We start from the raw sequence: 25,686 nt of genomic DNA, 5'->3' as shown, positions 1-25,686 counted from the left end.
GGGGACGCACGCTGAATCAGTGCTTATTTAATGATGGCCCAAAATAGGCAGTTAAAAACAAATTAATCAAAAAATATATATATGTGGTATTTTGAGCTGAAACTTCACAGACACATTCAGGGGACACCTTATACTTATATTACATCTTATGAAAAAGCATTCTAGGGCACCTTTAAACATCACCGTTACTGATCTTACCGTAAAAAGCACCACTAGTCAGCGTTAAGGCATGTTCACACCAAGGACGATAACTAAAACGATAATGATGATAAAGATGTAGTTCTAAAGATTTTGCTAAATATAAAAGAATAACATAATCCACACCACTAACAATAACAGCACAAAGAAACAATATTGTTGGAATCACTTTCAGAACAACTGTTTTCCAGCTGATGAACAATAAATACAATCAGATCAGAATCCATTCTGTTTTAAAGAGCTTAACAATTTAAAGGGTCGGAAGACAAAACTGCAGCACATGCATATAATAAATAATAGAATGATATTATCCGCTGGTGTGGACGCTATTATAGTTATCATTATCTTTACAGTTATCGTTCTTGGTTTGAACGGGCCTGAAAGGCAGCACAAATTATAAAACTAAAATAAAAACTGAAAATATAATTCACTGAAAAAAAAAAAAATAATAAAACAGTGAAAACTAAACTTGACTAAACTAAAAACTAAACAATTGATTTTTTAATAAATAGAATATTTCATATTTCAAATTTAACATAAAAATATCGTACTTCAGCCACTTTTGGGTCAAAGGTGAAAACAGAGACCTGAAAAAGGAAACAAGAAAGAAAAGAAACATAAAGACCACCATTGGAGAACAAACTTTGCTTGTGTGTGTGTAATGGGTGATTTCCTCTCACTGTGACTCATACAGGCCAACAGGGGATCGAGCGCAGCCTGAGGCGAAGACCACTCTGTGCTAAACTACTGTCACAATGCCGTACAAGTGTGTGTGGGAGTGTGTGTGTGTGGAAATGCCAGGGAGGGATGGAAGCAGAGACTTGGTGTCTGTGTGTTTGTAAGGGACAGAGATAAGAATGAGTGCATGTATCTGAATGGCAGAAACAGAGAGAAAAAGGGCATGAGTGACTGAAAGAAAAAGGGCATGAGAAATTGTGGATGTATGAAAGGGACAGAAATGAGTGAGAGAGAACATGACAGACTAAGAGAGAGAGAGAGGGACAAATAGAAGATGGAACATGAATGGAACAAATACATGTTATTCTCACACATATTGTTATTTGCACTTCTGGTTAGATGCTAATTGCATTTAATTGTTTCTGTACTTGTACAATAACAATAAAAGTTTAATCTAATCTAAAAAAAATATATACATTCTCTTTAAATTAGCAAATGTCTATTTGACATTGGTTCTTGTGTATTTATATCATATTAATCATGCTATACAAAAATACAGTAAAAACAGTAATATTGTAAAATATTAATACAATTTAATTATATACTAATATATATATATATATATATACACTAATAGTATTTATATAATTCATTTTCTTCTTATTATTATTTAAATATACCTGTCCTTTTCGTTTCTGTAAAGCTGCTTTGAAACAATGTTTTGCGAAAAATGCTATACAAATGAAATTTAATGGAACTGAATTGAAACTTTACCTGAAAAAAGTTAATATCTTCATATTTTAAAATTAATTTGCATTAAAATGTTTTTCTTAAATCACAAGTGCCCTTAAAAACAGAATCACTCAGCATGCAGGATACAGAACCTCAAAGAGGCTCAGACCTCTATGTTCTTTCTCTCTATTCCCTGACCAATATTCAACACCAACCAACTATTCCACCCTCTGTGTGTGTGTTTGACACGCCCTCTCCACTCTCTCCTATTTCTGTTTGTTTTCTAATGGCCTGTAGGCATCAGTTTTAGCCAGTCTGCAGTGGAAGCGAGCTGGGACTTGCCGCAGCCACAGGGGAGAAATGAAACCTTAACTCAGCTCTTTTAACATCAGCACAGATGTCAAAGCTTCTTTCACTGCCGCACATTACACAGTCAAGCGCTGTTCTATAGGTTGAAAAGACCTGTGTACATTGTTATGCTTTTTGCTCTTTTCCCCCGCTCCATATAAAAAACAAAGCATAAAGGTGCAATCATAGTGACATTCTGGTGAAATTTCACAGGCAAAATCTGTATATTATCAATAACATAGTGATGCATGAAGTATAGCTCACAAAGAAGTCACTTTCAAAACCAAACAGCTTTCATTGGTTAACGTGGCGAATGTGAAACATTTGAACATATTGCAAATCTGGATGTGGAAATTATTCTTCCTCACGCAAAATTCCAGATTGTGTGGATTACTACTGAAAAATGACTGCATTTCGCCTGCAAAAACTTGCTGAACAACAGTAAATGTAACCACACCTCAGTTTATTTTAAATAATGACACATTCAGCCCAGTCATCATTCCATTTCTCTAAATATTTTCTTCCTGTAATACACTTCATAATACAGAAGTATAAGGGTTATGCGCAACAAACTTCCGTATTCTGTAAAACAGGGAGCATAGCTTCTGGTTCAGGTCTTTTGTATGTGCATTGTTAAATATAGAGCCGTTTTACTCGAGATGCCTTCAAAGGAACTACCATCATATATGGGTCAATGATGTGACGGGTAATTTTTGTCCAAAGGCCTTGATAATAAAAAAACAAAAACAAAGATATGACATCCAAAGTATGTAAGGTAGTACAACTAGATCTATTTATTGAATCCAAAAGGTTTTAATTATATTTTGCTACATTGACACTTCAAAATCTTTAAAATATTTTTATAAGTCACGTCTCTAGTCATAATGGTTCTTAAAGAGGACCTATTATGCTTTCTTACATTTTCAACATTCTTTAGTGCGTAATGTTGCTGTTTGAGCATGAAAAAGGTCGGCAAAGTTACAAAGCACAAAGTTTACTCCAAAGGGAGTTTTTCTCTATACCAGTAAGTTTCTGAACTCCCTGAAACATCTCAATTGTAGTTGTTGTTCTTGGAACATACATATCACAATATTCCTCATTTAAATAAGTCCTGCCCAAGGCATAAGAAAAAAAAAGTGGGGGCCTAGATGAGTAGTCCTAGTAGTGTATTGAAACTCGCAGTTATGGTAAGGGGTGTGACATTTCCGAAACACACTAGGTCCAGCTGACCAATCAGAGCACTTAGTGCTTTTTGGAAGGAGGGGCTTCACAGAAACTAAACAGAGCGTAATTGACAGACTGGGAAGAGAGGAGCTGCAATAATGTAACATGAAATATAATGGGTTTTTTTATTTTACATTCAAGCATGAAAACCTACTCCAGACCCCAAAAACAAAACCAAGACTTTGTAAAAAAAATATGGCCAAAAGGTCATTCGGTTTAACTGTCCAAAGGCCAATACAGCCAGTTCATTCGTCATTAAAATATCTTAAAATGTAATAATTTTTTTTAAAAATATTTTTATTCTGGCATGGTTTTATAGCATTAAATATTAACACAGTGAAAAATTGTATTAAAATTATGTGTACAAGTCGTTGCTTTGTTATGCGAAAGAATGTCCGGTAAAATTAATTTCACTGATGTAATTCAGAGTAACCAACAACATGTGGTCAAAATCATGTGACAGGATGTGACATCATTCAGACACAAAGGACCACATGGTCGTGAACCAAAGTTACTAACTCTCTTTTAACCATTTGAAAAGTTCATGTTTTCTCTTGCTCATATGCATGTACCGAATTACCTGATGTTTCGGGACAACCGCTATAAAACATGGAAAATGTTGTAAAAACTTGTACTAAATATAAAATAGCTAGCTAGATATCAGCCTGTTAGCATTGTTTGAAAATATTGTCATCCGGTATAACCAAAAGTCTCATTAGTTTTTGGTTACAAATTTTGTCCATCTTGTAAAAAATGATAAAAGCAGTGTTAACTGATGATAAAAAACACACAATCTCACTGTTAACACTTAATAACACTTCACAATTAATTATATTTCAATTATGTTGTTTTTTTTACACTTTTAAAAACCTTATTTGTCAATGACCCTTAAGCAGATTGATATCTGCTTATCAACAGTTTTTTTTATTCTTTTAGACTAGACTATTTTACGCCAACTAAAAATAACTAACTTGGATGGCTGATTACCTTAAAACCCCATAGATATTGCCAGTTCATTCTGCTGTTAACACTTTCCTGTTAAACAGAACTCGTTTTCCTGTTTTTTTTATAATGGAAAATGCCACAACTAAGAAAGCCACATAAACAAAGTTACCTTAGTGCATTTTGACGTAATAGTGCCCAATTACAATCTCAACCATACAATAATAGTTTCTTATAGATAATGTAACATAATACAGCAATGCTACATTTCAAGCTAAGCCCACTGCACATAGGTTAGCACATCTGCTACACACTTAAAATTCAAGGGGGAAAGTCATTTAGAGACAGCAGGAAAATAATCTTTTCAAAATGCTATTGCCCAGTACTGCACTGAAAATCTTTAAGCTTCCTCTACCTCATGACAATTAGTCTTATTTTCTAGCTACTGTGCACACAAATCAATAATCAACGTTTAAGCATAATACATTGTTTCTTGTCATTATAATTCTGGTGCAAATAAATTATGCCTGACACAAAATCATAGTCAGAAAAATCTGATTTATCTTTTAAATTGAACAGTTTATTCAATCTTTTTTTTTTTTTTTAAATCTATAAAATATGCTTGTGTTTTTAAATTGAGTTTTTTGTTTAGTATCATATTTGATACATCATGCTTTTATGACTCATATAGCATGATATATAGGAGAATATGAAGTTTATACTCAAGGAAATATACAATTTGGTGCAGTTGCTGATATTTATTAGGTCAATAAGTTAGATGAAATTCTGATGGCTTCTAATATAAATCAATGAGATCTTTATAACAGTATAGCACACTACTTGCATAAAATGCATATAAATATCAGTTGTTACTCTGTATCAACCTATAATAAGTTTTAAGATGATATTTAAATGCTTAGTTTTATGATCAATGCTCTGTAGGGGGCAAAAACAAATAAGCGTTCTTCAAAAGCCTGATGAATCTATATTTGATACTCACATTTAAACATGATTAAAAAAAAAAAAAAATGATGTATGGATCATGATGTATAATCAAGTTAAAAAAAAGTTTCTTCATTCCATTAAATGCTCATCTTGAAATATTACTAACAATATAAAAGTTATTATTCTTACATTTACTTTAGAAAAATCAGTAAAGATTTCACAACAACAAAAACGTGAACAATGACCTTAAGTGGTATGTTTTTAGAATTATACTAAAAGGCCTTTTACTTGCTAAAAAAAAAAAAAAAAAAAAAAAAAAAGTATAAACTACCAATCAGACTAGAGAAGACATGTAGAAGATTGTGTACAACAGGTTTTTCAGCATATTGGTAATTTATAGACCTTAGAAATGTGCTTATTAAATCCAGATACATTAGGCTTTTGTAGGGTTAAGCCCTGTGAAGAGCACAGCAACTGGAAGGGGAGAGAAGTGTGGTAGGTTGGGGGAGAAAGTCACTCAACTTTTCTTAAAGGTCAGATGTGTATATGGACACCCTTGCATGGATAGACTTGTGGCTACATGCAAAGTCCATAAACAAATCATTAGTAACAAATGACAAACAAGTTTTTCCTTGTATTGAAACACCAAAGCACAGCGGATAGAATATCAATCTCATGCATGTACAGACACGTGTAATGCTGCCCATGAATTCAGCAAAGCAACTTACATTCTAATGATCATAATGACCTCTGAACACATTTGGTTGCAACTAACAATGATTCTGCCCAGGACATGTTCAAGTATTTCATCTAATAAAAGGTGCACTAACAGCCTTGACAAGAATTAGCAATCACTGTCAGTCTTCATCGCACATCTGCTCATCAGATAACATGAATAACAAAACATCATCATTTAGACGCTCTTTCAGAAAAGACAAGAAATGGATGAGTCAGAGGAGACACTTCTAATGTCTGGTTCTCAAGGACGGGAAGCTCATTACACAGTCGAGCTAATACATGAATATGAATATGTCTCTAGTCATAATGGTTCTTAAAGAGGACTTATTATGCTTTCTTACATTTTCAACATTCTTTAGTGCGTAATGTTGCTGTTTGAGCATGAAAAAGGTCGGCAAAGTTACAAAGCACAAAGTTTACTCCAAAGGGAGTTTTTCTCTATACCAGTAAGTTTCTGAACTCCCTGAAACATCTCAATTGTAGTCTTGAGTTTTCTTCTTGGAACATACATATCCCAATATTTCTCATTTGAATAATTAATGGCCAAGGCATAATAAAAAAAAAAAAGTGGGGGCCTAGTTGAGTAGTCCTAGTAGTGTATTGAAACTCGCGGTTATGGTAAGGGGAGTGACATTTCCAAAACACACTAGGTCCAACTGACCAATCAGAGCACTTAGTGCTTTTTGGAAGGAGGGGCTTCACAGAAACTAAACAGAGCGTAGACAGACTGGGAAGAGAGGAGCTGCAATAATGTAACATGAAATATAATGGTTTTTTTTTTTACATTCAAGCATGAAAACCTACTCCAGACCCCAAAAACAAAACCAAGACTTTGTAAAAAATATGTAGTAAGAGTATAAGAGTATAATATGGCCTCTTTAAAGGGATAGTTCACCCAAAAATGAAAATTCTGTCATCATTTACTCCCCCTCAAGTTGTTCCAAACCTGTATAAACTTCTTTGTTTTGCTCTACACAAAGAAAGATATTTGGAAGAATGTTTGTAACCAAGCAAATCTCACCCCCCTTTGACAACCATAGTAGGAAAAAAAGATACTATGGTAGTCAATGGAGGGCAAGATTTGCTTGGTTACAAACATTCTTCTAAATATCTTCCTTTGTGTTCAGCAAAACAACTATCCCTTTAAATCTGAAGAGTGTAATTTCTGCATCACCAGCTTAACCCATTGAAATTTCTTTCAGCCAATGGGATTGCTTTAAGGCTCTAGGGCGGACCGCACTGTTCATGAAACAGTTACCATCATAGACATAAGTATTGGTTTTTCAAATGACAATAAAATTGTGAACTCAAAACTGTATTTGCACTGCTGTTACTGGTGTTATACATCTAATGCAAAACTGATGGGGGTGGATACACGTTGCCATGGTATTTTAAAAACACACAGTGGTGAGTGTGACAGTTCAGTAATGACTTAAGACACTGGCGGCACAAAACACTTCAAACAACCTTGTAAATGACAGTCGTAGTACGATTCTCTTTTGAAATTTTAAATAATTAGTCATTTAGCAGATACTGTTTTTCATCAAACCCTAAAACTTTACAGGTATCAGTCCAGATCTTTATACACATAAGCAAAATCAAGAAGCATCTCTGAGAAGAAAGAGAGACAGTGAGTTTGTGGGATTTACCTGATGGTGGGTTGGCCGAGGCCCTGTCACAAACTGGTGAAGATAACAGCACGGTTTGAGGTCATCAGGAGCAATAAAAGAAGAGAAAGAATAGAGAGACAGTGAGGATAACAAATGATCCACCTTGGATGACTTTGCATTTCCATTACAAATGAAACAAGAGTAGTGTAGCAGGGTTGTGTAACATGTCAGCAGAGCAGGTGGTCCAATTGCCTGGTCTTAAATCTTTAGTTATTTTTTGGTCTAAAATAGGGGCGTGATGAGATCTCGTATCATGAGATCTCACGAGACTAAACTGTGATGAGATTTCTCGTTGAGGCGAAAAGTAGTCTCGTGATATTGCCATGACAGAGTGTTAGGATGATTAGGAAAGAATATGCCACCGCTACATTTACATTACGCCTCCACTATCGTTTTGCTTTGTATTTAAATAAAAAACATTTAATTCAGTTGGATAACGGTCGCCGCTGCTCCATATTTACAGAGTACGCGCGATCACAAAAGTGAAAGTAAACGCGAGGGCACATTCAAACCTATACTACGCATTTTGAAAGCGGCTCCCTGATGAATACAAATATCTCTCAATATGAAAGCCATTTTAGGCTGGGCAGTGTAGTTGTAACCATCTCTTAGCTCTGTATCAAAGAAAAATTTGGTCTTATTTGCACTTTGAATATTTAGAGTGCGATTATGGTTGCACTTATTGTAAAGAGTTACCATAAAAATTAATAAGAGTTTTCTTTTAAATCTTATTAAGCACAAACAATAAGGTTTCATTTGTTAACATTAGTTAATGAACTGTGAACTATCATGAACTAACAATGAATGACTTTTTATTAACTAACATAAACAAAGATTAATAAATACTGTAGCAAATATATTGCTCATTGTTAGTTTATGTTGGTTAATACATTCATGTTAATAAATGAGATCTTATTGTAAAGTGTTAACATTTTCATTTATACTGTTTTATTTCTATGATCAGTTTGTGGAAAGGAGTTCAGTTAGGAGGTCAAAAGTTGTAGAAGCTCATAAATCATGTATAGTAAGGTCTGAAGAGACTGAAATCATACAGAAGAGAAGTCAGTCAGTTGAGTTTGTGGCAAAACCTTTTACAGTGCTTGAGTATTGTTGTCTTTTACTGCATATGATAGTTCATACTCAGAAAGTAGAACTGAAATGACATAAGATGATTAGTTAAAACATTTCAAATACACCTGCAGAATATTTTTTCTAGTCATGTATTTCACCATCTTGTCTCGTCTCGTGAACTCAATCTCGAGTCTCGTCTCGTCTCGTGAGATACCGGTCTCGTCACACCCCTAGTCTAAAAGATATAGTTCACTCAAAAATGAAAATCACCCCATAATTTACTCACCCTCAAGCCATACTAGGTGTGTATATGACTTTCTTCTTTCAGCTCTTCCCAGCTTTGTAATGGCATTGAATAGCGTCCAAAAAAGCGAATCCATCCATCATATAAGTAATCCATACGACTCCAGTGGGTTAATCAAGGCCTACTAATTGATGGGTTTTTGTAAGAAAATGTCCATATTTAAAACTTTATAAACTATAATCAGTAGCTTTCCGCAATGACCATAAAGCGTTCATGAAAGCCATTGATTATAGTTTATAAAGTTTTATATGGATGCGCTTTTTGGAGCCTCAAAAACATGGACACTATTCAATGACATTACAAAGCTGGGAAGAGCAAGGATATTATTTAATATAACTGATTCTATTCGTCTGAAAGAAGTAAGTCATATACATCTAGGATGGCTTGAGGGTGAGTAAATTATGGGATAATTTAAATTTTTGGGTGAACTATTCCTTTAAATTAATGATTGAAGTTGGTTTGAAACACAAACTCAGTAAGTCCAACAAACTCAGGACCACACTTTTATAAATTTTTATAAATATTCTTTTATATTAAAGAGGCAAGCAGACTATGCGTGACACATGGAATACACTACCATTCAAAAGTTTGGGGCCAGTAAATGTTTTTTTTTATTGAGCAAGGATGCATTAAATTATTATTTTAAACTTTCTATTCATAAAAGAAAACTCGAAAAATCAATGGTTTCCACAAAAATATTGAGCAGCACAATTTTCAGCATTCCTAATAATAAGATTTTTTTTTTTTTTTTTGAGCAGCAAATCAGCATATTAGAATATTTTGAGTAATGGTTGCTAAAAATTCAGCTTTGCCATCACAGAAATAAATCACATTTTAAAAAGTATTAAAATAAAAAACTAAAAATATTTCACAATATTACTGTTTTTACTGTATTTTTGATTAAATATATGCAGCTTTGATGAGCTTTAGAAACTTCTTTAAAAAAAAAAAAATTGGAAAATCCTACCAACCCCAAACAAAAAAATAAAATCTTAATCGCATTATGAGTGTCACGATCACTGTCTGTTCCTGTCAGTTCCCGGACTACATTACCCACAATCCTCCCTGCCAGTCACATGGTCACTCCACACCAATCACCTGTCGCCACATACAGCCATGCACACACTCCTCACTAATCACCACACCCAGCTGCAGTACATTAACAGGACTATAAAGGACTCACACCACCAGTTTGCGAAGTCTTGATTCCTTGTGACAATTCTGAGCGTTTCCTTGTTTTCTGTCTGCCTGTGATTGATCTTGCCTGTTCCTGTTTTTGACCCGTTGCTGCCTGTCCTGACCCTTGCCTGTCATACTGTTCTGTGAATGATATCTGCCTGTCCTGACCATTGCCTGCACCCTGATTACGATCCTGCCTGTCCCTTGCTGTTCTCGTCTGCTCCTGATTGACCCTGCCTGTACGACATTCTTAATAAAGCTTGCATTTGGATCTTACCATGACTCCCGCATCGTTACAATGAGAAATGAGAAGTTATATAATGATAATGGAAATTCAAACTAAAAAGTTTTATTATTTACATAATCATTTAACAATGATTTAATTATTAATAATAACATTAATATTTCTGATAATCCCCATAAATAAAACGTTACAAGTTAAAAGGCGTTTCATCTATAATTGTTTTTTTAATTTTTCAATGCATTATAAATATCACTGGATGTGCCATGTTTGAAGCTGCAGAAAAATAGCTGATATGTGCACACCTGTGACCATACATCAACTGAATTCTATATTAAAGGTCCCGTTTTTCATGTTTTTTCGAAGCTTTTATTGTGTTTATAGTGTGCAATATAACATGTGTTCATGTTTCGCGTGTAAAAAAACAGTATTTATCACATAATTTACCTATCTGTATACCTCTGTTTCCACTGTCATAAAAACGGGCTGATGACTTCCTTGTTCTATGAAGTCCTTCCTTCAGAAATGCGTAACGAGTTCTGATGTTCCTGTGTTGTGATTCGACAGCAGCTTAGCTTACCGGTTGTGGTCCATAAACAACGCCTTCTCCAGACAAAGAGGGAACTGCTCCATCTTTCAAAAATAATCTTTGTGCGAATCCAGCATTAAACTGATTGAGATTGAGGAAGCTGTCCTCAGCAAAATGTGCTGCACATAGTTTTACATGTGGATTATAATTTTCGGGAACTGAGTTAAACATAAATTGTAACCATTGATCTCTAAGTACAGCGTCCCTGGGAAGGCCAAACAAAGGTGATTGGACTGCGGCATGAAAATAACAGCGTTTCGACGACATGGCGACAAACACACTCTACAAACGCAACTCATGCTCTTCTCCGTGGGAGCACAACAAGACCACGCCCCCTTTTTTGTGTATTCCTGTGGGCGGAGGTTAGTCAAAACACTGTTTTAGTGACGTCATTAAAGAAGGAAGTAGAGGGATGTAGTCCAAACTGGCCGTTCGATGTAGGCGACTTCTGTTAAATAAAATATCTCACTTGGCATTGAACTTTGAGCTTTAAAATTTTACAGATTTTATTTATACTCTAACAACAACATTACACACTAACTAAAGTTTGAAACATGGGATCACGAAGAACGGGACCTTTAATGTAGTTGTGGTGCTGCTTGGCAACCATAAATTGTGTTTATACCAGACATGAGCATTGCACGTTATTAGCACCCAAGGTGTCTACACTCAAAAGGTATATTTGCTGGACAATTTGCAGAGTAGGCTATAGGTTTTTGTGCTTTGTGTCAAATAAAAAAAAAATCTATCTAAAAAGATTCTCTACTAATTGAAACATTCCTACCACTGGAGGAACATCATACCACTCGGACCTACTACATATTAACATGCCAAGAAGACATATTTGTATTTTATTGCATTAAGACATCATCATGAAAATTGCGGAGAGCAGTTCTTACCGGCCGACTTTGTGGCTGTACGTTCATTGGTTGCGTCTGTGGTGAGTACACCAGGGGGGCAGAGCCTGGATTCTGAGCTGGGTTATATTGAGGCTAAGGAGTGAATCAGAGACAGCCAAAAAGTTAGGCAACTTCCCTTTTGAAGCTCGATGTATAGTTTTCAATCAGAGCATAGGATACAAAAAAGAGATCATCATTAACTGTGTGAGTGTGTGCATATTGACTTAATTTCTTTGTCAGACAAAACCCAGATGAATACATTACCCTGTAATCAATCCACAGCAACAGTGTGTATATAAAAGTGTCTGTTGAGTGTGTATATATCTGTCCAGTGTGTGTGTGTGGATGTGTGGATGTGTGTGTGAGTGTGTGTGAAAGTCGTGGGATCATTACAGCACCTGTGTCGGCTGGAAACACTATTTATAAAATAGCGACAGTGTTCCTTCAGGCTGGTGGTAACCATGGTGAGGAGAGCGGTGCAAAAATCACTCATAACACAAACCCTCGACACTCTGTATTGTGCGTATGTGTGTGTGTGTGTGTGTGCGGAAACATCAGACATCTAAAATGTAATACACAAGTCTAAATGTCACAGTTAATTCAGACCCAACAAAGGCAAAGAACAAACATAATTTCTGGTACAAATCAAGGTGACCTAGAAAAACATAGCGACACCAAAATATAATAAGTTCTCTTCTGTCTTAAAGGGGTAATGAATTGAGAAATCAAATTTGACATAAGAGGTCATTGTACTAAAATATCCTGTAAGTTTCAGAACTCAAAACTCCCTTGTTAGTCCAAAAACATCTTTTATTGAAACCAAGCTGCCCAAAGGACTCGCTTTGGATTTTGTCACATTATGGCGTAATAGTAATACGAAAGAACGTCTCTGCAGAAGATCAACGCCTACTTCTACATCATTGCCTCTTTAGCCCCACCCACCAATTCGCACATGTCATGCAGTAGTAAATACGACACAAACACATTACTCAAGCAACAAAACGATAGAGATGCCTCTGGGGATTACAAGACGTTTTGCAGTGCCAATTGTGATCATAACATTAAGAAAGTATGGATGAACTTTATGGATGATCTTTAATTTAATAGTTTGTTTGCTTCATTTTACTTCGGATTTATTTTTAAACAAGACACCATTCAAAAAAGATTATGCACTGACGACTATACTGGATTTGACAGTAATGCAGCAACACACAAAAGTGCGACTGTGACGAGCAGGGCGGGGCGAGAGCCGTGAGGTAACGGCGCGACGCCAGTAACGCGAGTGATAACAAGCGTCAGCTGCGTGTTGCACCGGTCTCGTATCTCTCACGGAGGAGCTCTGGAAGCACAAAAAGAAGGAGCGATGACAGTAAAGGACAAGAGAGGACCAGGCCTGGACTTTATGTTATGTTTTATTATGTTTGTGTGGCCGGCAGTCGTTTTGTTGTGCGTTTATTTGGTATATTAAAGTGTTTAGTGTTCGCCGGTTCCCGCCTCCTCCTTCCCATATATACGAACTGTGTTACAGTGACAAACAGGGTTTTCACCATGTGTCACTATTGATTTGTTTATTACAGATAATTTGATATGTACTACTGAGTATTTATACTGTAGCACCACAGTCAAACTGTGAATAGTTCTGATAGTTGCTGTTTTTTCCTTTGCTCCGGCATTTAATGTGTAACGCTGCTTTTGTTATTGTTTTGATCAATGCCATTTGCTGTAATCCTGAATAAAAACTTCAGTTTTGTCATAAGTAAAACATTACAACGTTTCTACAACATGTACAGCATTTTATTTAAAACACGACAAGGATGAACGATGAATTGAATAGCCTATGTGAACGATAGTGCGACAAACGATAGTACTTATTTATTTATACACAGAAGACCGCAATTTATCCAGTCAACTGCAACTGTGGTAACTCAGTACTTAAACTTAATTTTCCACAACCAAGACTTATAAAGCATATCTATATGCATACGTTTAAAATATGTAACAGGATATTTTTTAACATCGGAAGTTTTCAAAACAATTCCACACGTGTAATGGCGGGGACATTGAAATTATTTTAATATGCAAACCTGTCACCCAATCATAGCAGTGGGCGTTTACTTCCAAATCTTGAATGCGGCACGCCCATCAAAACGGAGTATTTGAAAGAGAGGGTCAAAAACAGGATAGAAAATAGCTTATTACTTCTAAATTAGATGTTTTTTATGTACAAATCTTGATAACATTATAAGTGGACCTCAGAGAACATTATAAAATGAAAAAAAAAAATGCAGTTCACCCCTTTAACAGATAAAATAGCCAGTAATTAACCAAACAATTGTGTAGACAAAGAAAGAAGACAGACAGATGCGGATGTGGACATGCTGAGGGTGTTGGTACTTACCCCTCCGCCTGTCTCCCAGCTCTTGAGGAAGCGGTACGAGGTGCCGGCAGGGACTGATACCTGAGAGAGGGCTGGGGATGTGGCATGGCCGGGAGGGGTGCCTGCCAGGTTTGGGTGGGTTTTGCTGAGGTCATGACCTGGGTACGGAGGACCAGGGTGTCTGGATACCTGTGAAATGACCACAAACAACATTAACACACAGTTTCACATAGCTCCTTTTATTTAATGCCTGCTGCAGACTGAGATTTCGGCAATCCTGTAAGATCATTACAAATCACATTGTATGACATGGATCTATTAAACTTGGGTATGACGTGTATGTAGAATGTACAATGATAACACCTATTGAATCATAGTCTACAGCACAACTTAGTTGGTACAGAAGAATAAAACATCATCAGCATGTGCTAGTGGTAAACAAGTAGAGCAAGATGAATCGCACTTTGCCAATTACAGTTTTTATGTGTGCTGAAAAAAGAGGAAATAAGCAAAAGAGGAGAATATGGACGCGGTCATGGCTAGTGAAAAGAGGCTAACTTGGCATGCCAATTTTTTAAATGGAGTTTGAGGTAAGTAGTTTTAAGTTTTAGCGGCATGTCACGTTGATCAATACACTATTTCTTGTTGCATTTTTATTGGCTAGTCAGTAGATATATGTCGTAGCAGCAAACGAACTGTAAGACGATCATGCTAAATTTCTGACACTGTCAGAAAATTATCGCAGGCTATCTTTGGTTGCAAGACCATGACAACGGCCGTCTTTGAACCTGTCTCACTGTACAACAAAGGACCATCGTTTAGGAGCCACGACCACAGAAATCACCACAACTGGTCATCTTTCGTCTGGGACAGCCCCAAATTGTACAGTGTGTACCGGGCATAAAGGGGATACGTGTCGAGTTCAGAAATTTTTGCTATTAGCGACACCAGTGGCCATTAAGTGAACTGCAGCCAGCAACGTGCACACGTAACGTACAAGAGTCTGTGCATGATTCAATGCCCTGATATACTCACGGCAAAGTTGTTTTTCTTTTTTTGGAAGTTGGAAATACCTTTGCAGTGGTATACTGTTAAAGAACATCCCGATACCGTCCACACTGCTGAGAGTGACAGTTAGATGAAAATGAAAATATATGCAGCTTGCTTTTCTTTTAATAGCGTACAAAATAATTGACAATTCTAGGGGTATACGTTTCTATCTGTCGCAATTTAATTATTCTTTTTTAGGTGAACTACTGTTATGGCACACCAACAGTCTGAGGAAAATCTTGCTGAGAAACGTATATAGCTAGATAAGACAAATAAATGCATCTGTATCATCTGCTTATAATAATAATAATGTTAAAAGTACTCACAGTAAGTATGTACAACGGGACCACACACTTTCGCATACTTAGAGTATGTTTCTGGCCTTAGGGATTGTCTATGTATATACATTATAGTGATGTATAATGACTAAGTGTACATGTGTGTGTGATCACTCACACTGTAGACAGCCGTCACCCCAGAGTGGCCGGGAAACATGCGTTCCTCCAGTGATAGCGCTGCTCGAGGGATCCTGGGAAGGGTAATGTTAGAGAAAATCTCTAAAAGGTTTAAAATGTCAACCTTAGAAACTAAGAAGATCATGAAACATGAAATTATAATGGTGCAGACTCTTTCACACCAATTAATATTACTGTCCACTTCCTCCAATGACTTGCATTTGGGGCAAAGGTTTGAGAAAGTTAACACAAACACATTTTCTCCCTCCCTTCACTAAAATGTCCAATTCCCCTTTCAGTACACCCCATACCTCAACCAGCCAGGAAGATGTCAGACAGAAATCCTGACATGGAATTCCAAATATGTGAGAAATGGATCGGTGCACTTTTGGTTACAATGCCTGTTCTAACACGTTAAAAAACTGGAAAATATTAAATGTAAGCTGCAAAATTCCTTTCTTAAAATAAGAACACTGTTATTTGACTGCCAAAAATGTCCCATGATCTAAAATTCATGTACTTCTTTACAGCTGTTGCTCCATTCCAAGAAATGTATAATGATAACCTGAACATGTTCAGGTTGCAGGTGGCAAGTTATAAAAAGACATGGGAGTCATTTGAATTGAAAAATTTTATGGTATCAGCATTATTTTAGCTACAATATCTGTACATTCACACATCACTCAGCCGGTCTTCTTTAAATGAAGTTCTAAAGCAGGAGAATTTATAATAAATTCTGCACTGTCATACCTGTCTGAGGTATTCTGTGACACAAACGACGGGGCCGCTCAGAACAGATAAACACATATAGCGAAAAAGATAGATGGATGTGACAGAAAAAAGAGAAAGAAAAAAGCAGGAACCGGCTCCGGCGGTTATTGTATCTGTGTTCGTAAGTGAGAGATGAGCAGATCACATGGTTTCGGGGAAAATAGAGGAGGTCTGGCTTTCCTCCTTCATGCGCTTCATGCACTCATGAACACTTTTTAGACTTTCGGTGAAATCCTGCCTTCCGATTTGCACTCTCTTTCCCATTCTCCCCCCCTCCTACCTCTCTGGCCTTCTGCCAACCTAAACTCTGAGAAAAAAGGGGGATGGGGAAGTAAGAGCTGGGAAAAAACAGCCGGGGAAGAGAGGTATAATGTGTGGCGAGAGGTTTTCCTTCACTCGTAACAACCTAAAATGAGCGCACACATAGATTCTCACATGCACTCACATAGTGAATCCGACTTTGGAAACCTATATTCCAGGTCATCAGGGACACATCCAAGGCACCCAATCAGAGTTCAGAGGGGTGCACCTGAGGAATGCAGCTTGGGGGACAGCCTGCGAGGCTACTTGATCAGGTTAAAACTGACAGCTGACACTCGCTAGACTCTGGCAGGACACAAGGCACGACTTACTGGAATTACAGGCTGATCTGATTCCTGTGTTCACAGTTTGGCTCTCCATTGCATAACCAAATCCCTTTGCATGGTCATGAAGGTGTTTTGATGGCACGACACACAAGTGTGTGCCCACAGGTGTGGAGAATTTGAGAAGAATTTACAAATTTTCCAAAATCACCGATTTAAAAAAAATAATAAAAAATGTTCTTGAGACACTGAGACAGTTGTTAACAAGCATCTCTTCTGAAAATATCCTATTAGTGCCATGGTCTCTGAAGAGTTATGGTCCTTTAGTCTCTAAATATTGTCTCTTTAATTACTGCCAGTAGAACGAGTACAGAGAATGTCAAAAGATGAGATGGCAAAACTGTGTAGCCTTAAACTTTCATAGTAGCTTATAGTAAATCCAATTAGGCACCATATAGAGAGAGAGAGAGAGAGAGAGAGAGAGAGAGAGAGAGAGAGAGAGAGAGAGAGAGAGAGAGAGAGAGAGAGAGAGAGAGAGAGAGAGAGAGAGAGAGAGAGAGAGAGAGAGAGAGAGAGAGAAAGAAAGAAAGAAAGAAAGAAAGAAAGAAAGAAAGAAAGAAAGAAAGAAAGAAAGAAAGAAAGAAAGAAAGAAAGAAAGAAAGAAAGAAAGAACCAAAAAAGAAAAATTAATTAAAAGAAGGAGAGAAGGAGGTGAGTAATCAACTGAAAGAAGGAAAATAAAGGAATGAAATGAAAGAAGGAAAGGGAAGGAATGAAGGAGGGAAAGAAGTAGAAAGTTATGAAAGAAATATGGGAGAAAGGAATGACAAAAGTATAAGGTTTAAGGAAGGAAATGAAGATGGGAATAAAGGAAATGAAGAAAACAAAGGAAGGAAAAAATAAAAGGAGAGGAAAAAGGAAGGAAAAAGAGAAGTTAGATAAACCAGAAGTAGATTGTCTACGTGGCAGGCAGAGGGTCTACAGCTGAGGGCGCGAGAGGGAGAGAAAGAGAGAGACTCAAAAGAGATTTATTCCTTGCTACGTGATCCTCAGGTCAGACTGTACTATAAAGGCGCAGTATGATTTTTTTGGATTGTTTTCTATGATCACATCTCATATTATGGCCAAGATGCATAGCTGACTTTTCGTAAAATGAGGATCTGAACCCTACGGCCCTCATCTGGAGATATATATATTATACTCTTATATATAGATAGATATTACTCTTTGAAGAATACCGTCACTGACCATATATAAAATTCATGAAATGAAATGAAATGCAGTCCATGTACACAGTACTGCAGCAAGACTGCGGCCAACACCACAACTCTGACTGTTGAAAGATCACAGAAAGTGACTCACAGGTAAAGCGTCATTGTTCGATGCTTAATATGGAAAACCAACTAGAATTAAGACACTAGTAGTTTGATCCTCCCTGAAAGTGTCAACACTGTGCTTTTGTGGTGCTATCAAAACATTGCTGTTTGTTTAAAAGTGGATTCAGTAGAATTTCAAATACACTGTTTGGAAGTTAGTCGGGCGACACCAACAACAAACACGTAACAAGTCAGCATTTGGGGGGGGGCGTATGACGGCCGAGGAGAGTAAACGAGCAAGAGGGAGATTTGAAAATAAGAGGAAAAAAAAAAACTGCAGAACGAGAGATGGGACACAATACAAAAGAGCTCAAAAGAATATCACCGGAATGAAGGTTTATGACTGGACAAGCGCTTTAGGACCCGGGTTTATATTAGAAAAGCTTTACAGTGCTGGAGAGAGCTAAGTGGGAAGGCCTGAAAACAGATGTGGAGGCTGCTTTGATCCTGCTTGTCATGTTAGTAATACGGTTTTGATTTTCTGGAGCTGCTGTGCTGTTTGCGACTAACAACGAATGCTTTGTATTTACTCTTGTGTACTGTACGTAGGGCTGGGCGATATATCACATGTGATTGTCACGCGCATTTTGTCAGTAAAGCCGGTTCCCTGATTGCCGCTAAATCGCCATCACCTGCTTTCAAATGGAGCGGCATTTAATAGACAGAGCCGTAGTTCACTGATAAGCTATGCAATATCGTGTTCATATCGCAGATGTATCAGCTTTGATAATGAATGCGATATTGCATGGATAATGCGCGTGACAATCACATGCGATATATCCCCCAGCCCTAACTGTACGTTCATTTTTTGTGCTTCCTTGTCATTTGTTCATCAACTGCAATTTCTTTTTCGTGAAGCATTTTGTTGTGCGTCAGCTGTGATAAACAGCTCGCATTGCGTGTGTAACAGTGGCCAGATATAGTTTGAGTTTTGCAGTTAAACCACTGCACACTGACGATCGCTAGAGAATGCGGTGTTTAGTAGGGCTGGTAAAAAAATACTGATTTCTCGATTTTAATCGATTCTCATTTTTACGAACCGATATCGATTCTTAAATCCCAAGAATCAATTAATCTAGTCTGTTTTCAGTTGATGAATGAGCAGAATATGTAGCGCCTCCCATCCAAAAAAAAAAAAAAAAAGAGCTCAGATTTCAAATGACGTCCATCTTATGAGATTCAAAAAATAAATATTGTTTTGGCGCCGTTTAATGTGACGTGACAGATCGGTTTAGCGCCTCCATTAAAGAGAAGCGTCAGCGCATGTGAACATCCCCCCCTTTGCTTTAATACCAGTTACAGCACGAAAAATAAACATGACTAAACATCTGAAGTTATGTTAAAATATACAGTACAACTTACTGAAATCCGTATCTTGCCTCGGATCATGCCTTCAACCTCGGAAAGACGTCAATAAAACAGCTTGTAAACAATGTCACATAACATTACATTTACCTCAGAAAAACATATTCAGTGACCATAAACTCATTAGTCAGCTAGAAAAACGCTAGAAAACTCTAGAGAGCAGCATTCTGATAAATAGCTATGCAGTTTTGGAGGCAGAGCAATGAAGAAAGGGGTAGGTTTTTTGGGTTGATTTCAAATATCAACAATGTCCAACAGCATTGTTTAAAATCTACTTATCGCGCCTTTAATTATCCTGAAACAATGGCTCAGCCAATGGCGTGAGTTTGGGGTGGGATTGTCTGTGTGTTTGACCAATGGCACATGGAACGTTTCTATTAATTTTTCCAGTTCTGTTTGGTAATATCTGGTAGCGCATAAACAATAATGCACCTTAACAGGAAAATGGCTGCTGAAAATTCAGATTAGCGATCACAGGAACAAATTACATTCTAAAATATATTAAAATAATAATATTACTGTCTTCACTGTATTTTGATCAAATAAATGCAGCTTTGATGCGCACAAGAAACTTTTTTTTTTTAATGACCAGTTATGCATACAATTTCTGCATCAAGTGGAATCGCAAAAATGTTTTCAAACAGGTTTCCCAGTAGTCGCGCCCAAAACTCACTAAGTTGTCTGAGCCAGAACTTGACATGTCAAAATACTCAAACAGTGCAATGTTTTCCAAGCATCACAGAGCAAGCCATAACTTCCTAGTAGTTATCTCTGATCCATTTAACTGAGATTGGATAAAAGAAAATGACCCACTTCACCTTGAATGAGAGTTCCTTTTCCTACCGGTTTAGCATTTTCCTGACAAATATTTAGGGCTGATTGTACAGTTTGCGAAGGAAATGAAAAAGTGAAAAAGCAGGTGACAATGTGTGTTGGAACTAAGAAAGAGGTTGCGTTGAGAGGTTTAGGGTTGCGGCAGGCGGTGTGTGTTAGACTCTCTTTGACCTAGGCAATTGTTGGCAGGCGGTGGGAAGCCTCACACTCTGAATGCTAAGCAGCACTGCCATTGTTTGAGGGGTGCAGGGCCAGTCGCATATGTTACCCGTCGCTCTAGCAACCACTCCCTCCAACATCCCAACCCCCCCTCTGCCTTACACACAAGCTCTCAACACAGCATCATCACTAAAGGCACGTCCCGCGAGCAGGAATCCCGTCCACTCGGGCGATTTTCTCTGAGACATTAAGCATTAAGCAGTGACTTCTGAGCACAGGAAGGGATCGTAATTGCGATTTATGCAATCATGAACACTCTGGAAGACACCGATATCCATCAAGTGATGTAATCATCGCTATTCGACATAAGTGTAACCATGTGTGCACAAAATAGTTCATTTTTACAGCCATATGTTTTTGCTGAGGTTTGTGGTCAATGCCGATCACTAGCTGAACAGCTAGGGCTGATATAATGAGATTTCCAATAACAAAGTAATAACAAATAATTTTAGGAATTATAAAACCTTTCTCATAGAGAACTAAAGTCTGAAACTGATTGGGAAGATATCAATGAGGGAGGCCACAAAGCTGAGATCACTAGGTGATGGATGTGGCATGACATGCCAATGAAAAATACCCTACTTAAGGCCTGTTCACACAGAGGACGATAACAATAACAATAAAGATATAGTTTTAAATATCTTAATATAAATAAATAGAGTTCACACCACAACTATAATGATAACAGCACAGAAAAACATTATCTCATAACAAATTTTTCCAGCTGATGCACGATAAAGACATTAACAGCCAATCAAAATCCATCCTGCTTTAAGAGCTTGAACATTTAAAGCGACAGATGACAGAACTGCAGAACGCGCTTAGAAAAAAAGAGAATGATATCATCTGCTGGTGTGGACGCTAATATAGATATTATCATTACACCAGGTCTACACCAGACACGAGTGCTGCGACGCAATGAATCAAAAAACAGTAGAACCCATTATAATCAGTGATATTGTCTAAACTGGATGCGGTGCGATGTGACAACAAATTCCCGACAGCAAATGCTAATATAGTTATCATTAAACCGTGTCTACACCGTACACGAGTGGGGTGACGCGTCACGTCAAAAGACACTAGGACCCATATAGTCAGTGATACTGTCTACACTGGATGCGGTGTGAAGCAACAACAAATTCCTGACAGTAAACGGATTATCCGTTCTATTTCTAATTTAGTCCAAGTGCTTTGCAATGATCGGTTTGTCGTGTTCAGTGTAGACAGCTTTTAGCTGTTGCGACGCGACAAGTCGCCGAGTATGGCCCTGTGTCACGTCATAAAGGGCGGAATTCCTTGTATGGGCACTTCTCCTGATAAGCTCGCGCACACATCTCCCAGAGCGACAGTACGGCCATCAAAGTGCTTTGTTTGGGTTACAGAAGCCAAGAGTGTTTTTGGTTGTGAGGGAAAGATAACCTTTTTCAGCTTCCCAAAAGAACCCAGAGTTAAGGGAACAGTGGATACAGTTTGCTTTTCCGGGGAAGCAACGGAGTTGTGCGTGTATGTTTGTTTTTGTAAACACGTCCCAGTTTGACGCTGGATTTGCAGATCGCAGACGGTGAGTAAAACGGCATCAAATGTCTGTTTTTTTGGCAATCGGTGCGCAAGTGCATATAATATAAACAACACAAACGTTTTTGTTCCATTTTTATTTATAATGATGTCGCAGGAGCACGGCTACAGTCGGTACAGCGTATCTATCTTTTATAAATATGATAAAACTCAAGACTTTTCGGAGATATGAAGGATGCAATACCACTCTTTAAGTACTCAAGATTAACATGAGATTGGCGGAAACCATGTCTGTTATATACCCTTTGATATTATGAAGCGACGAGAATACCTTTTGTGTGCAAAAACAAAACAAAAACAACAACTTTATTCAACAATTTTCTCTTTTCCCTGTCAGTCGCCTACGCTGTTGACGTAGTAAATCCAGTGCAGCGCTTCTGCGTTCTACATCAGAATGGCGACTCATTATTGGCCGACACGCGTCATGCTGCTCACATGTACAGCGTCGGCCAATAATGAGTCGCCATTCTGACGTAGAACACGGAAGCGCTGCACTGGATTTACTACGTCAACATCATAGGAGACAGACACAGAAGAGAAGAAATTGTTGAATAAAGTAATTATTCGTTATTTTCATTTTGTTGTTGCACACAAAAATTATTCTCGTTGCTTCATAACATTAAGGTTGAACCACTGTAGTCACATGGACTATTTTAACGATGTCTTTACTACCTTTCTGGATCTCAAAAGGTGCATTTACGTTGCTGCCTATGAGTGGTTCAGAAACCTCTTGGATTTCATCAAAAATATCTTAACTTGTGTTCCGAAGATGAACAAAGGTCTTACGGGATTGGAATGACATGAGGGTGAGTGACTTCCTTTTTTGGGTGAACAAACCCTTTAAATTTACAGCTACCTTTATCTCCTTTTTGCCATTGACTTCCATTGTATGGACAAAACCAGTAAAAAATATCTTCTTTTGTGTTCCACAGAAGAAATAAAGTCATGTTTGGAATGACATGAGGGGGAGTTTTAGGAACTATCCTTTTAAAACTATTTGTTTGGTGACACGAGTTGCACAAAAATGACACTTCACCTTTAAATCTTCCTCAGCAAATCATAGCTCAGACTTGGAGAACAACAGAAATTCTCAAAGAGCTCAAGAGGGTGACCCAGATTTGCAGTACGCCTATTGCTCAATTACTTAACTCGACTGTGTCTAAACAGCCCTTACTTGACAGATTACTCCACGTCACAACAAATCAGGCACAGATTCCCATAATACATTTATCCTGACCCACACTAGGGAAACATGACTTTCATGTGACGTGATTTACTTTCGAAATCAGACTAGAATGACGTAGCCTCGTATCTGTTGATGTTTTCTATTCAGTTGTGATGGAAAAAATGTCTCGGTAGGTGATAACAGTAAATCAGCTTGAAATGTGAGTAGCCTCTTGATTTTTTACAATTATTGTCATTTGTAAGAAATAATTGTGCAACATTTAATGTATGAATGTCAAAGAATGAGGCTAAATAGTAAGATTGGCAAGTGTAAACAAATAACACTAGACCTTTTCTCAAAACCTTTTTTTGTCACTAATTTTGACCAGCTTATCCCAAAGTGATATTAGTACATAATATGAATTCCCCTTAAGTTCATACAGGTGCCTTCACAGAAGTTATTTGTCTGGCAGATGGATAAAAAGGCAAATAAATAAATAAAAATACAGCTTGTTTGGCTCAGACAAATAGAAAATCATTCACAACACCACAGCAACTTCCTAGTCCCACCCTAGCAACCAACAACAACACCCAAGCAACCGTACCTATGCCATTCTGGTCTCTTTTGACTGAGGCCTTTAAGAGAAAAAGCATTTGATCACAAAATTAGAAAATGCAGCAGGTAAAACACAGATTCTGACTGATCTGAAATTGTTATGGACCCACTGGACAAAGCTGGGATTGTCAAGTTCAACGAACAAAGCAAGTGGCAAGAGGGCCAACAAACAACAACAGATACCAAACAACTAAATCCTTTCGATGAAATCGATGCACACCCCGCTCACCCCTGGCAACGGTTGCTATATTATATTAATATGAACAAATGCAATCTTTTTTTAGTAATTTCGTCATCACAACCAGTTACATATGAATGTAAACAAATAACAAGTCAGGTGATGCGATTACAAAGCAAAATTCGCACTCGTTTGCCCATTAATCTGTGTGGGACACAAGGGGCTTTGTTATTAGTAAAGGATACTGGGTAGGCGGCACGGCTGACGGCGGAGGAGCGTTCTGGACTCCCGGTGGTAACGACACGGAGGTCAGCGCTGCGCGGAGCTGCGTTGGCGGTGCCGGTCCGGTAACATGTCCACCAACAGAGACAGCGGCCGGTTTCACAACCCCTTTCGGTGGCAAACTCATTGCAGAAATTTAAACCAAAACAAAAAATACGCAGCTGAAAACGGTCGCACGTTCCAACGATATCTGGCCGTCTCTTCTCTCTACGAAGGCCGGGACGTGTGTATATCCTTATGCCATGGATTTCATTCAAATCTGGCTGTTAGTAACAAAAATGTCATTTTATCTTTGAAATCGGGGGTTGTAGCTGCTCTATGCATGGGGACGACAGAGGGGTTGTATCCCCCTCCAGCCACCCTGGATCTCCCCGGTTGAATTGTTCTTCGCCTCCTCAGATGGCCGTCTCCGGGTTTGTTTGCTCCGCTGTGCGTTGTAACATCACAATAACGAGTCGCATTATAGGAATTTCTCATAAAGATGGGAGACTTCGCTCAACATGGCGTTGTTGCGGCTGCTTCCAGCAGTCCGGCTGGAAGAACGGCTCGGTAAACGTCGGGTAAATTCGGAGATGCTCGGGTTCACCTTACGCCACACCGTAGTGACTGGAAGAATGACTCATTTTCAATGAACCGAATCGGTTCATTTAAACAGTTCGTTTTCAAAGATGCGGTTCATAAAACGACTCAGTAAAATAATTTACGTCGTGACGCAATTACGTTTTCACGCCGTTCATGACATCGTGGAATCTCAAATAAATATTTGATATATTTTTTACCCAGCTGTATTCTTTTTCTGATTTTTATATTATTACCCACCGGAACTTTTTATGTAGGCCTACTTATTTTTTCATTTACATTAAACAAGACTAGACTTGTGTACGTATCTTGAATGAAAAAAAAAAATATTACAGTGTTGATAAAACTGTAAAACAGTTAAGTCATAAACATATTTCCAGTACATTTTATTTGTAATATTTCAGCCAATCGGCTACTAAATTAACTTTCTGCCACATCAGTCAAATTCGAAATAGGTTATTGGTTCTCCACAACCGCTCGAAACGATTCAGTTCGATTTGTGA

At 37.7% G+C, this 25,686-nt stretch overlaps 1 protein-coding gene across 4 annotated transcripts in view; it reads right to left on the bottom strand.

Annotated features, from left to right (window-relative positions):
- The window catches only part of eif4g3a (eukaryotic translation initiation factor 4 gamma, 3a), a 59,858-nt gene extending 34,527 nt beyond the window's left edge, over positions 1 to 25,331 (bottom strand). For 2 of the 4 annotated variants that reach the window (XM_067388026.1, XM_067388029.1), the window contains exons 1-5: positions 24,568 to 25,331; positions 15,642 to 15,714; positions 14,157 to 14,324; positions 11,759 to 11,851; positions 7,455 to 7,487 (exon numbers count right to left, since the gene is read on the bottom strand). In XM_067388026.1, the coding sequence (XP_067244127.1) occupies positions 7,455 to 7,487; positions 11,759 to 11,851; positions 14,157 to 14,324; positions 15,642 to 15,714; positions 24,568 to 24,731 (531 nt within the window). In that variant the 5' untranslated portion in view covers positions 24,732 to 25,331. Of the gene's footprint in view, positions 1 to 7,454; positions 7,488 to 11,758; positions 11,852 to 13,842; positions 13,882 to 14,156; positions 14,325 to 15,641; positions 15,715 to 24,567 lie in introns of those variants that run through there. The other 2 variants (XM_067388028.1, XM_067388030.1) reach the window with 2 other exon arrangements.
- Positions 25,332 to 25,686: the final 355 nt, after the last annotated feature.

Source organism: Chanodichthys erythropterus, chromosome 6 (genome assembly GCF_024489055.1).
Source record: "Chanodichthys erythropterus isolate Z2021 chromosome 6, ASM2448905v1, whole genome shotgun sequence".
Taxonomy (NCBI): Eukaryota; Metazoa; Chordata; class Actinopteri; order Cypriniformes; family Xenocyprididae; genus Chanodichthys; species Chanodichthys erythropterus.
The sequence above is the reverse complement of the archived record's forward strand: the minus strand, read 5'-3'. Positions and strand labels throughout refer to the sequence as shown.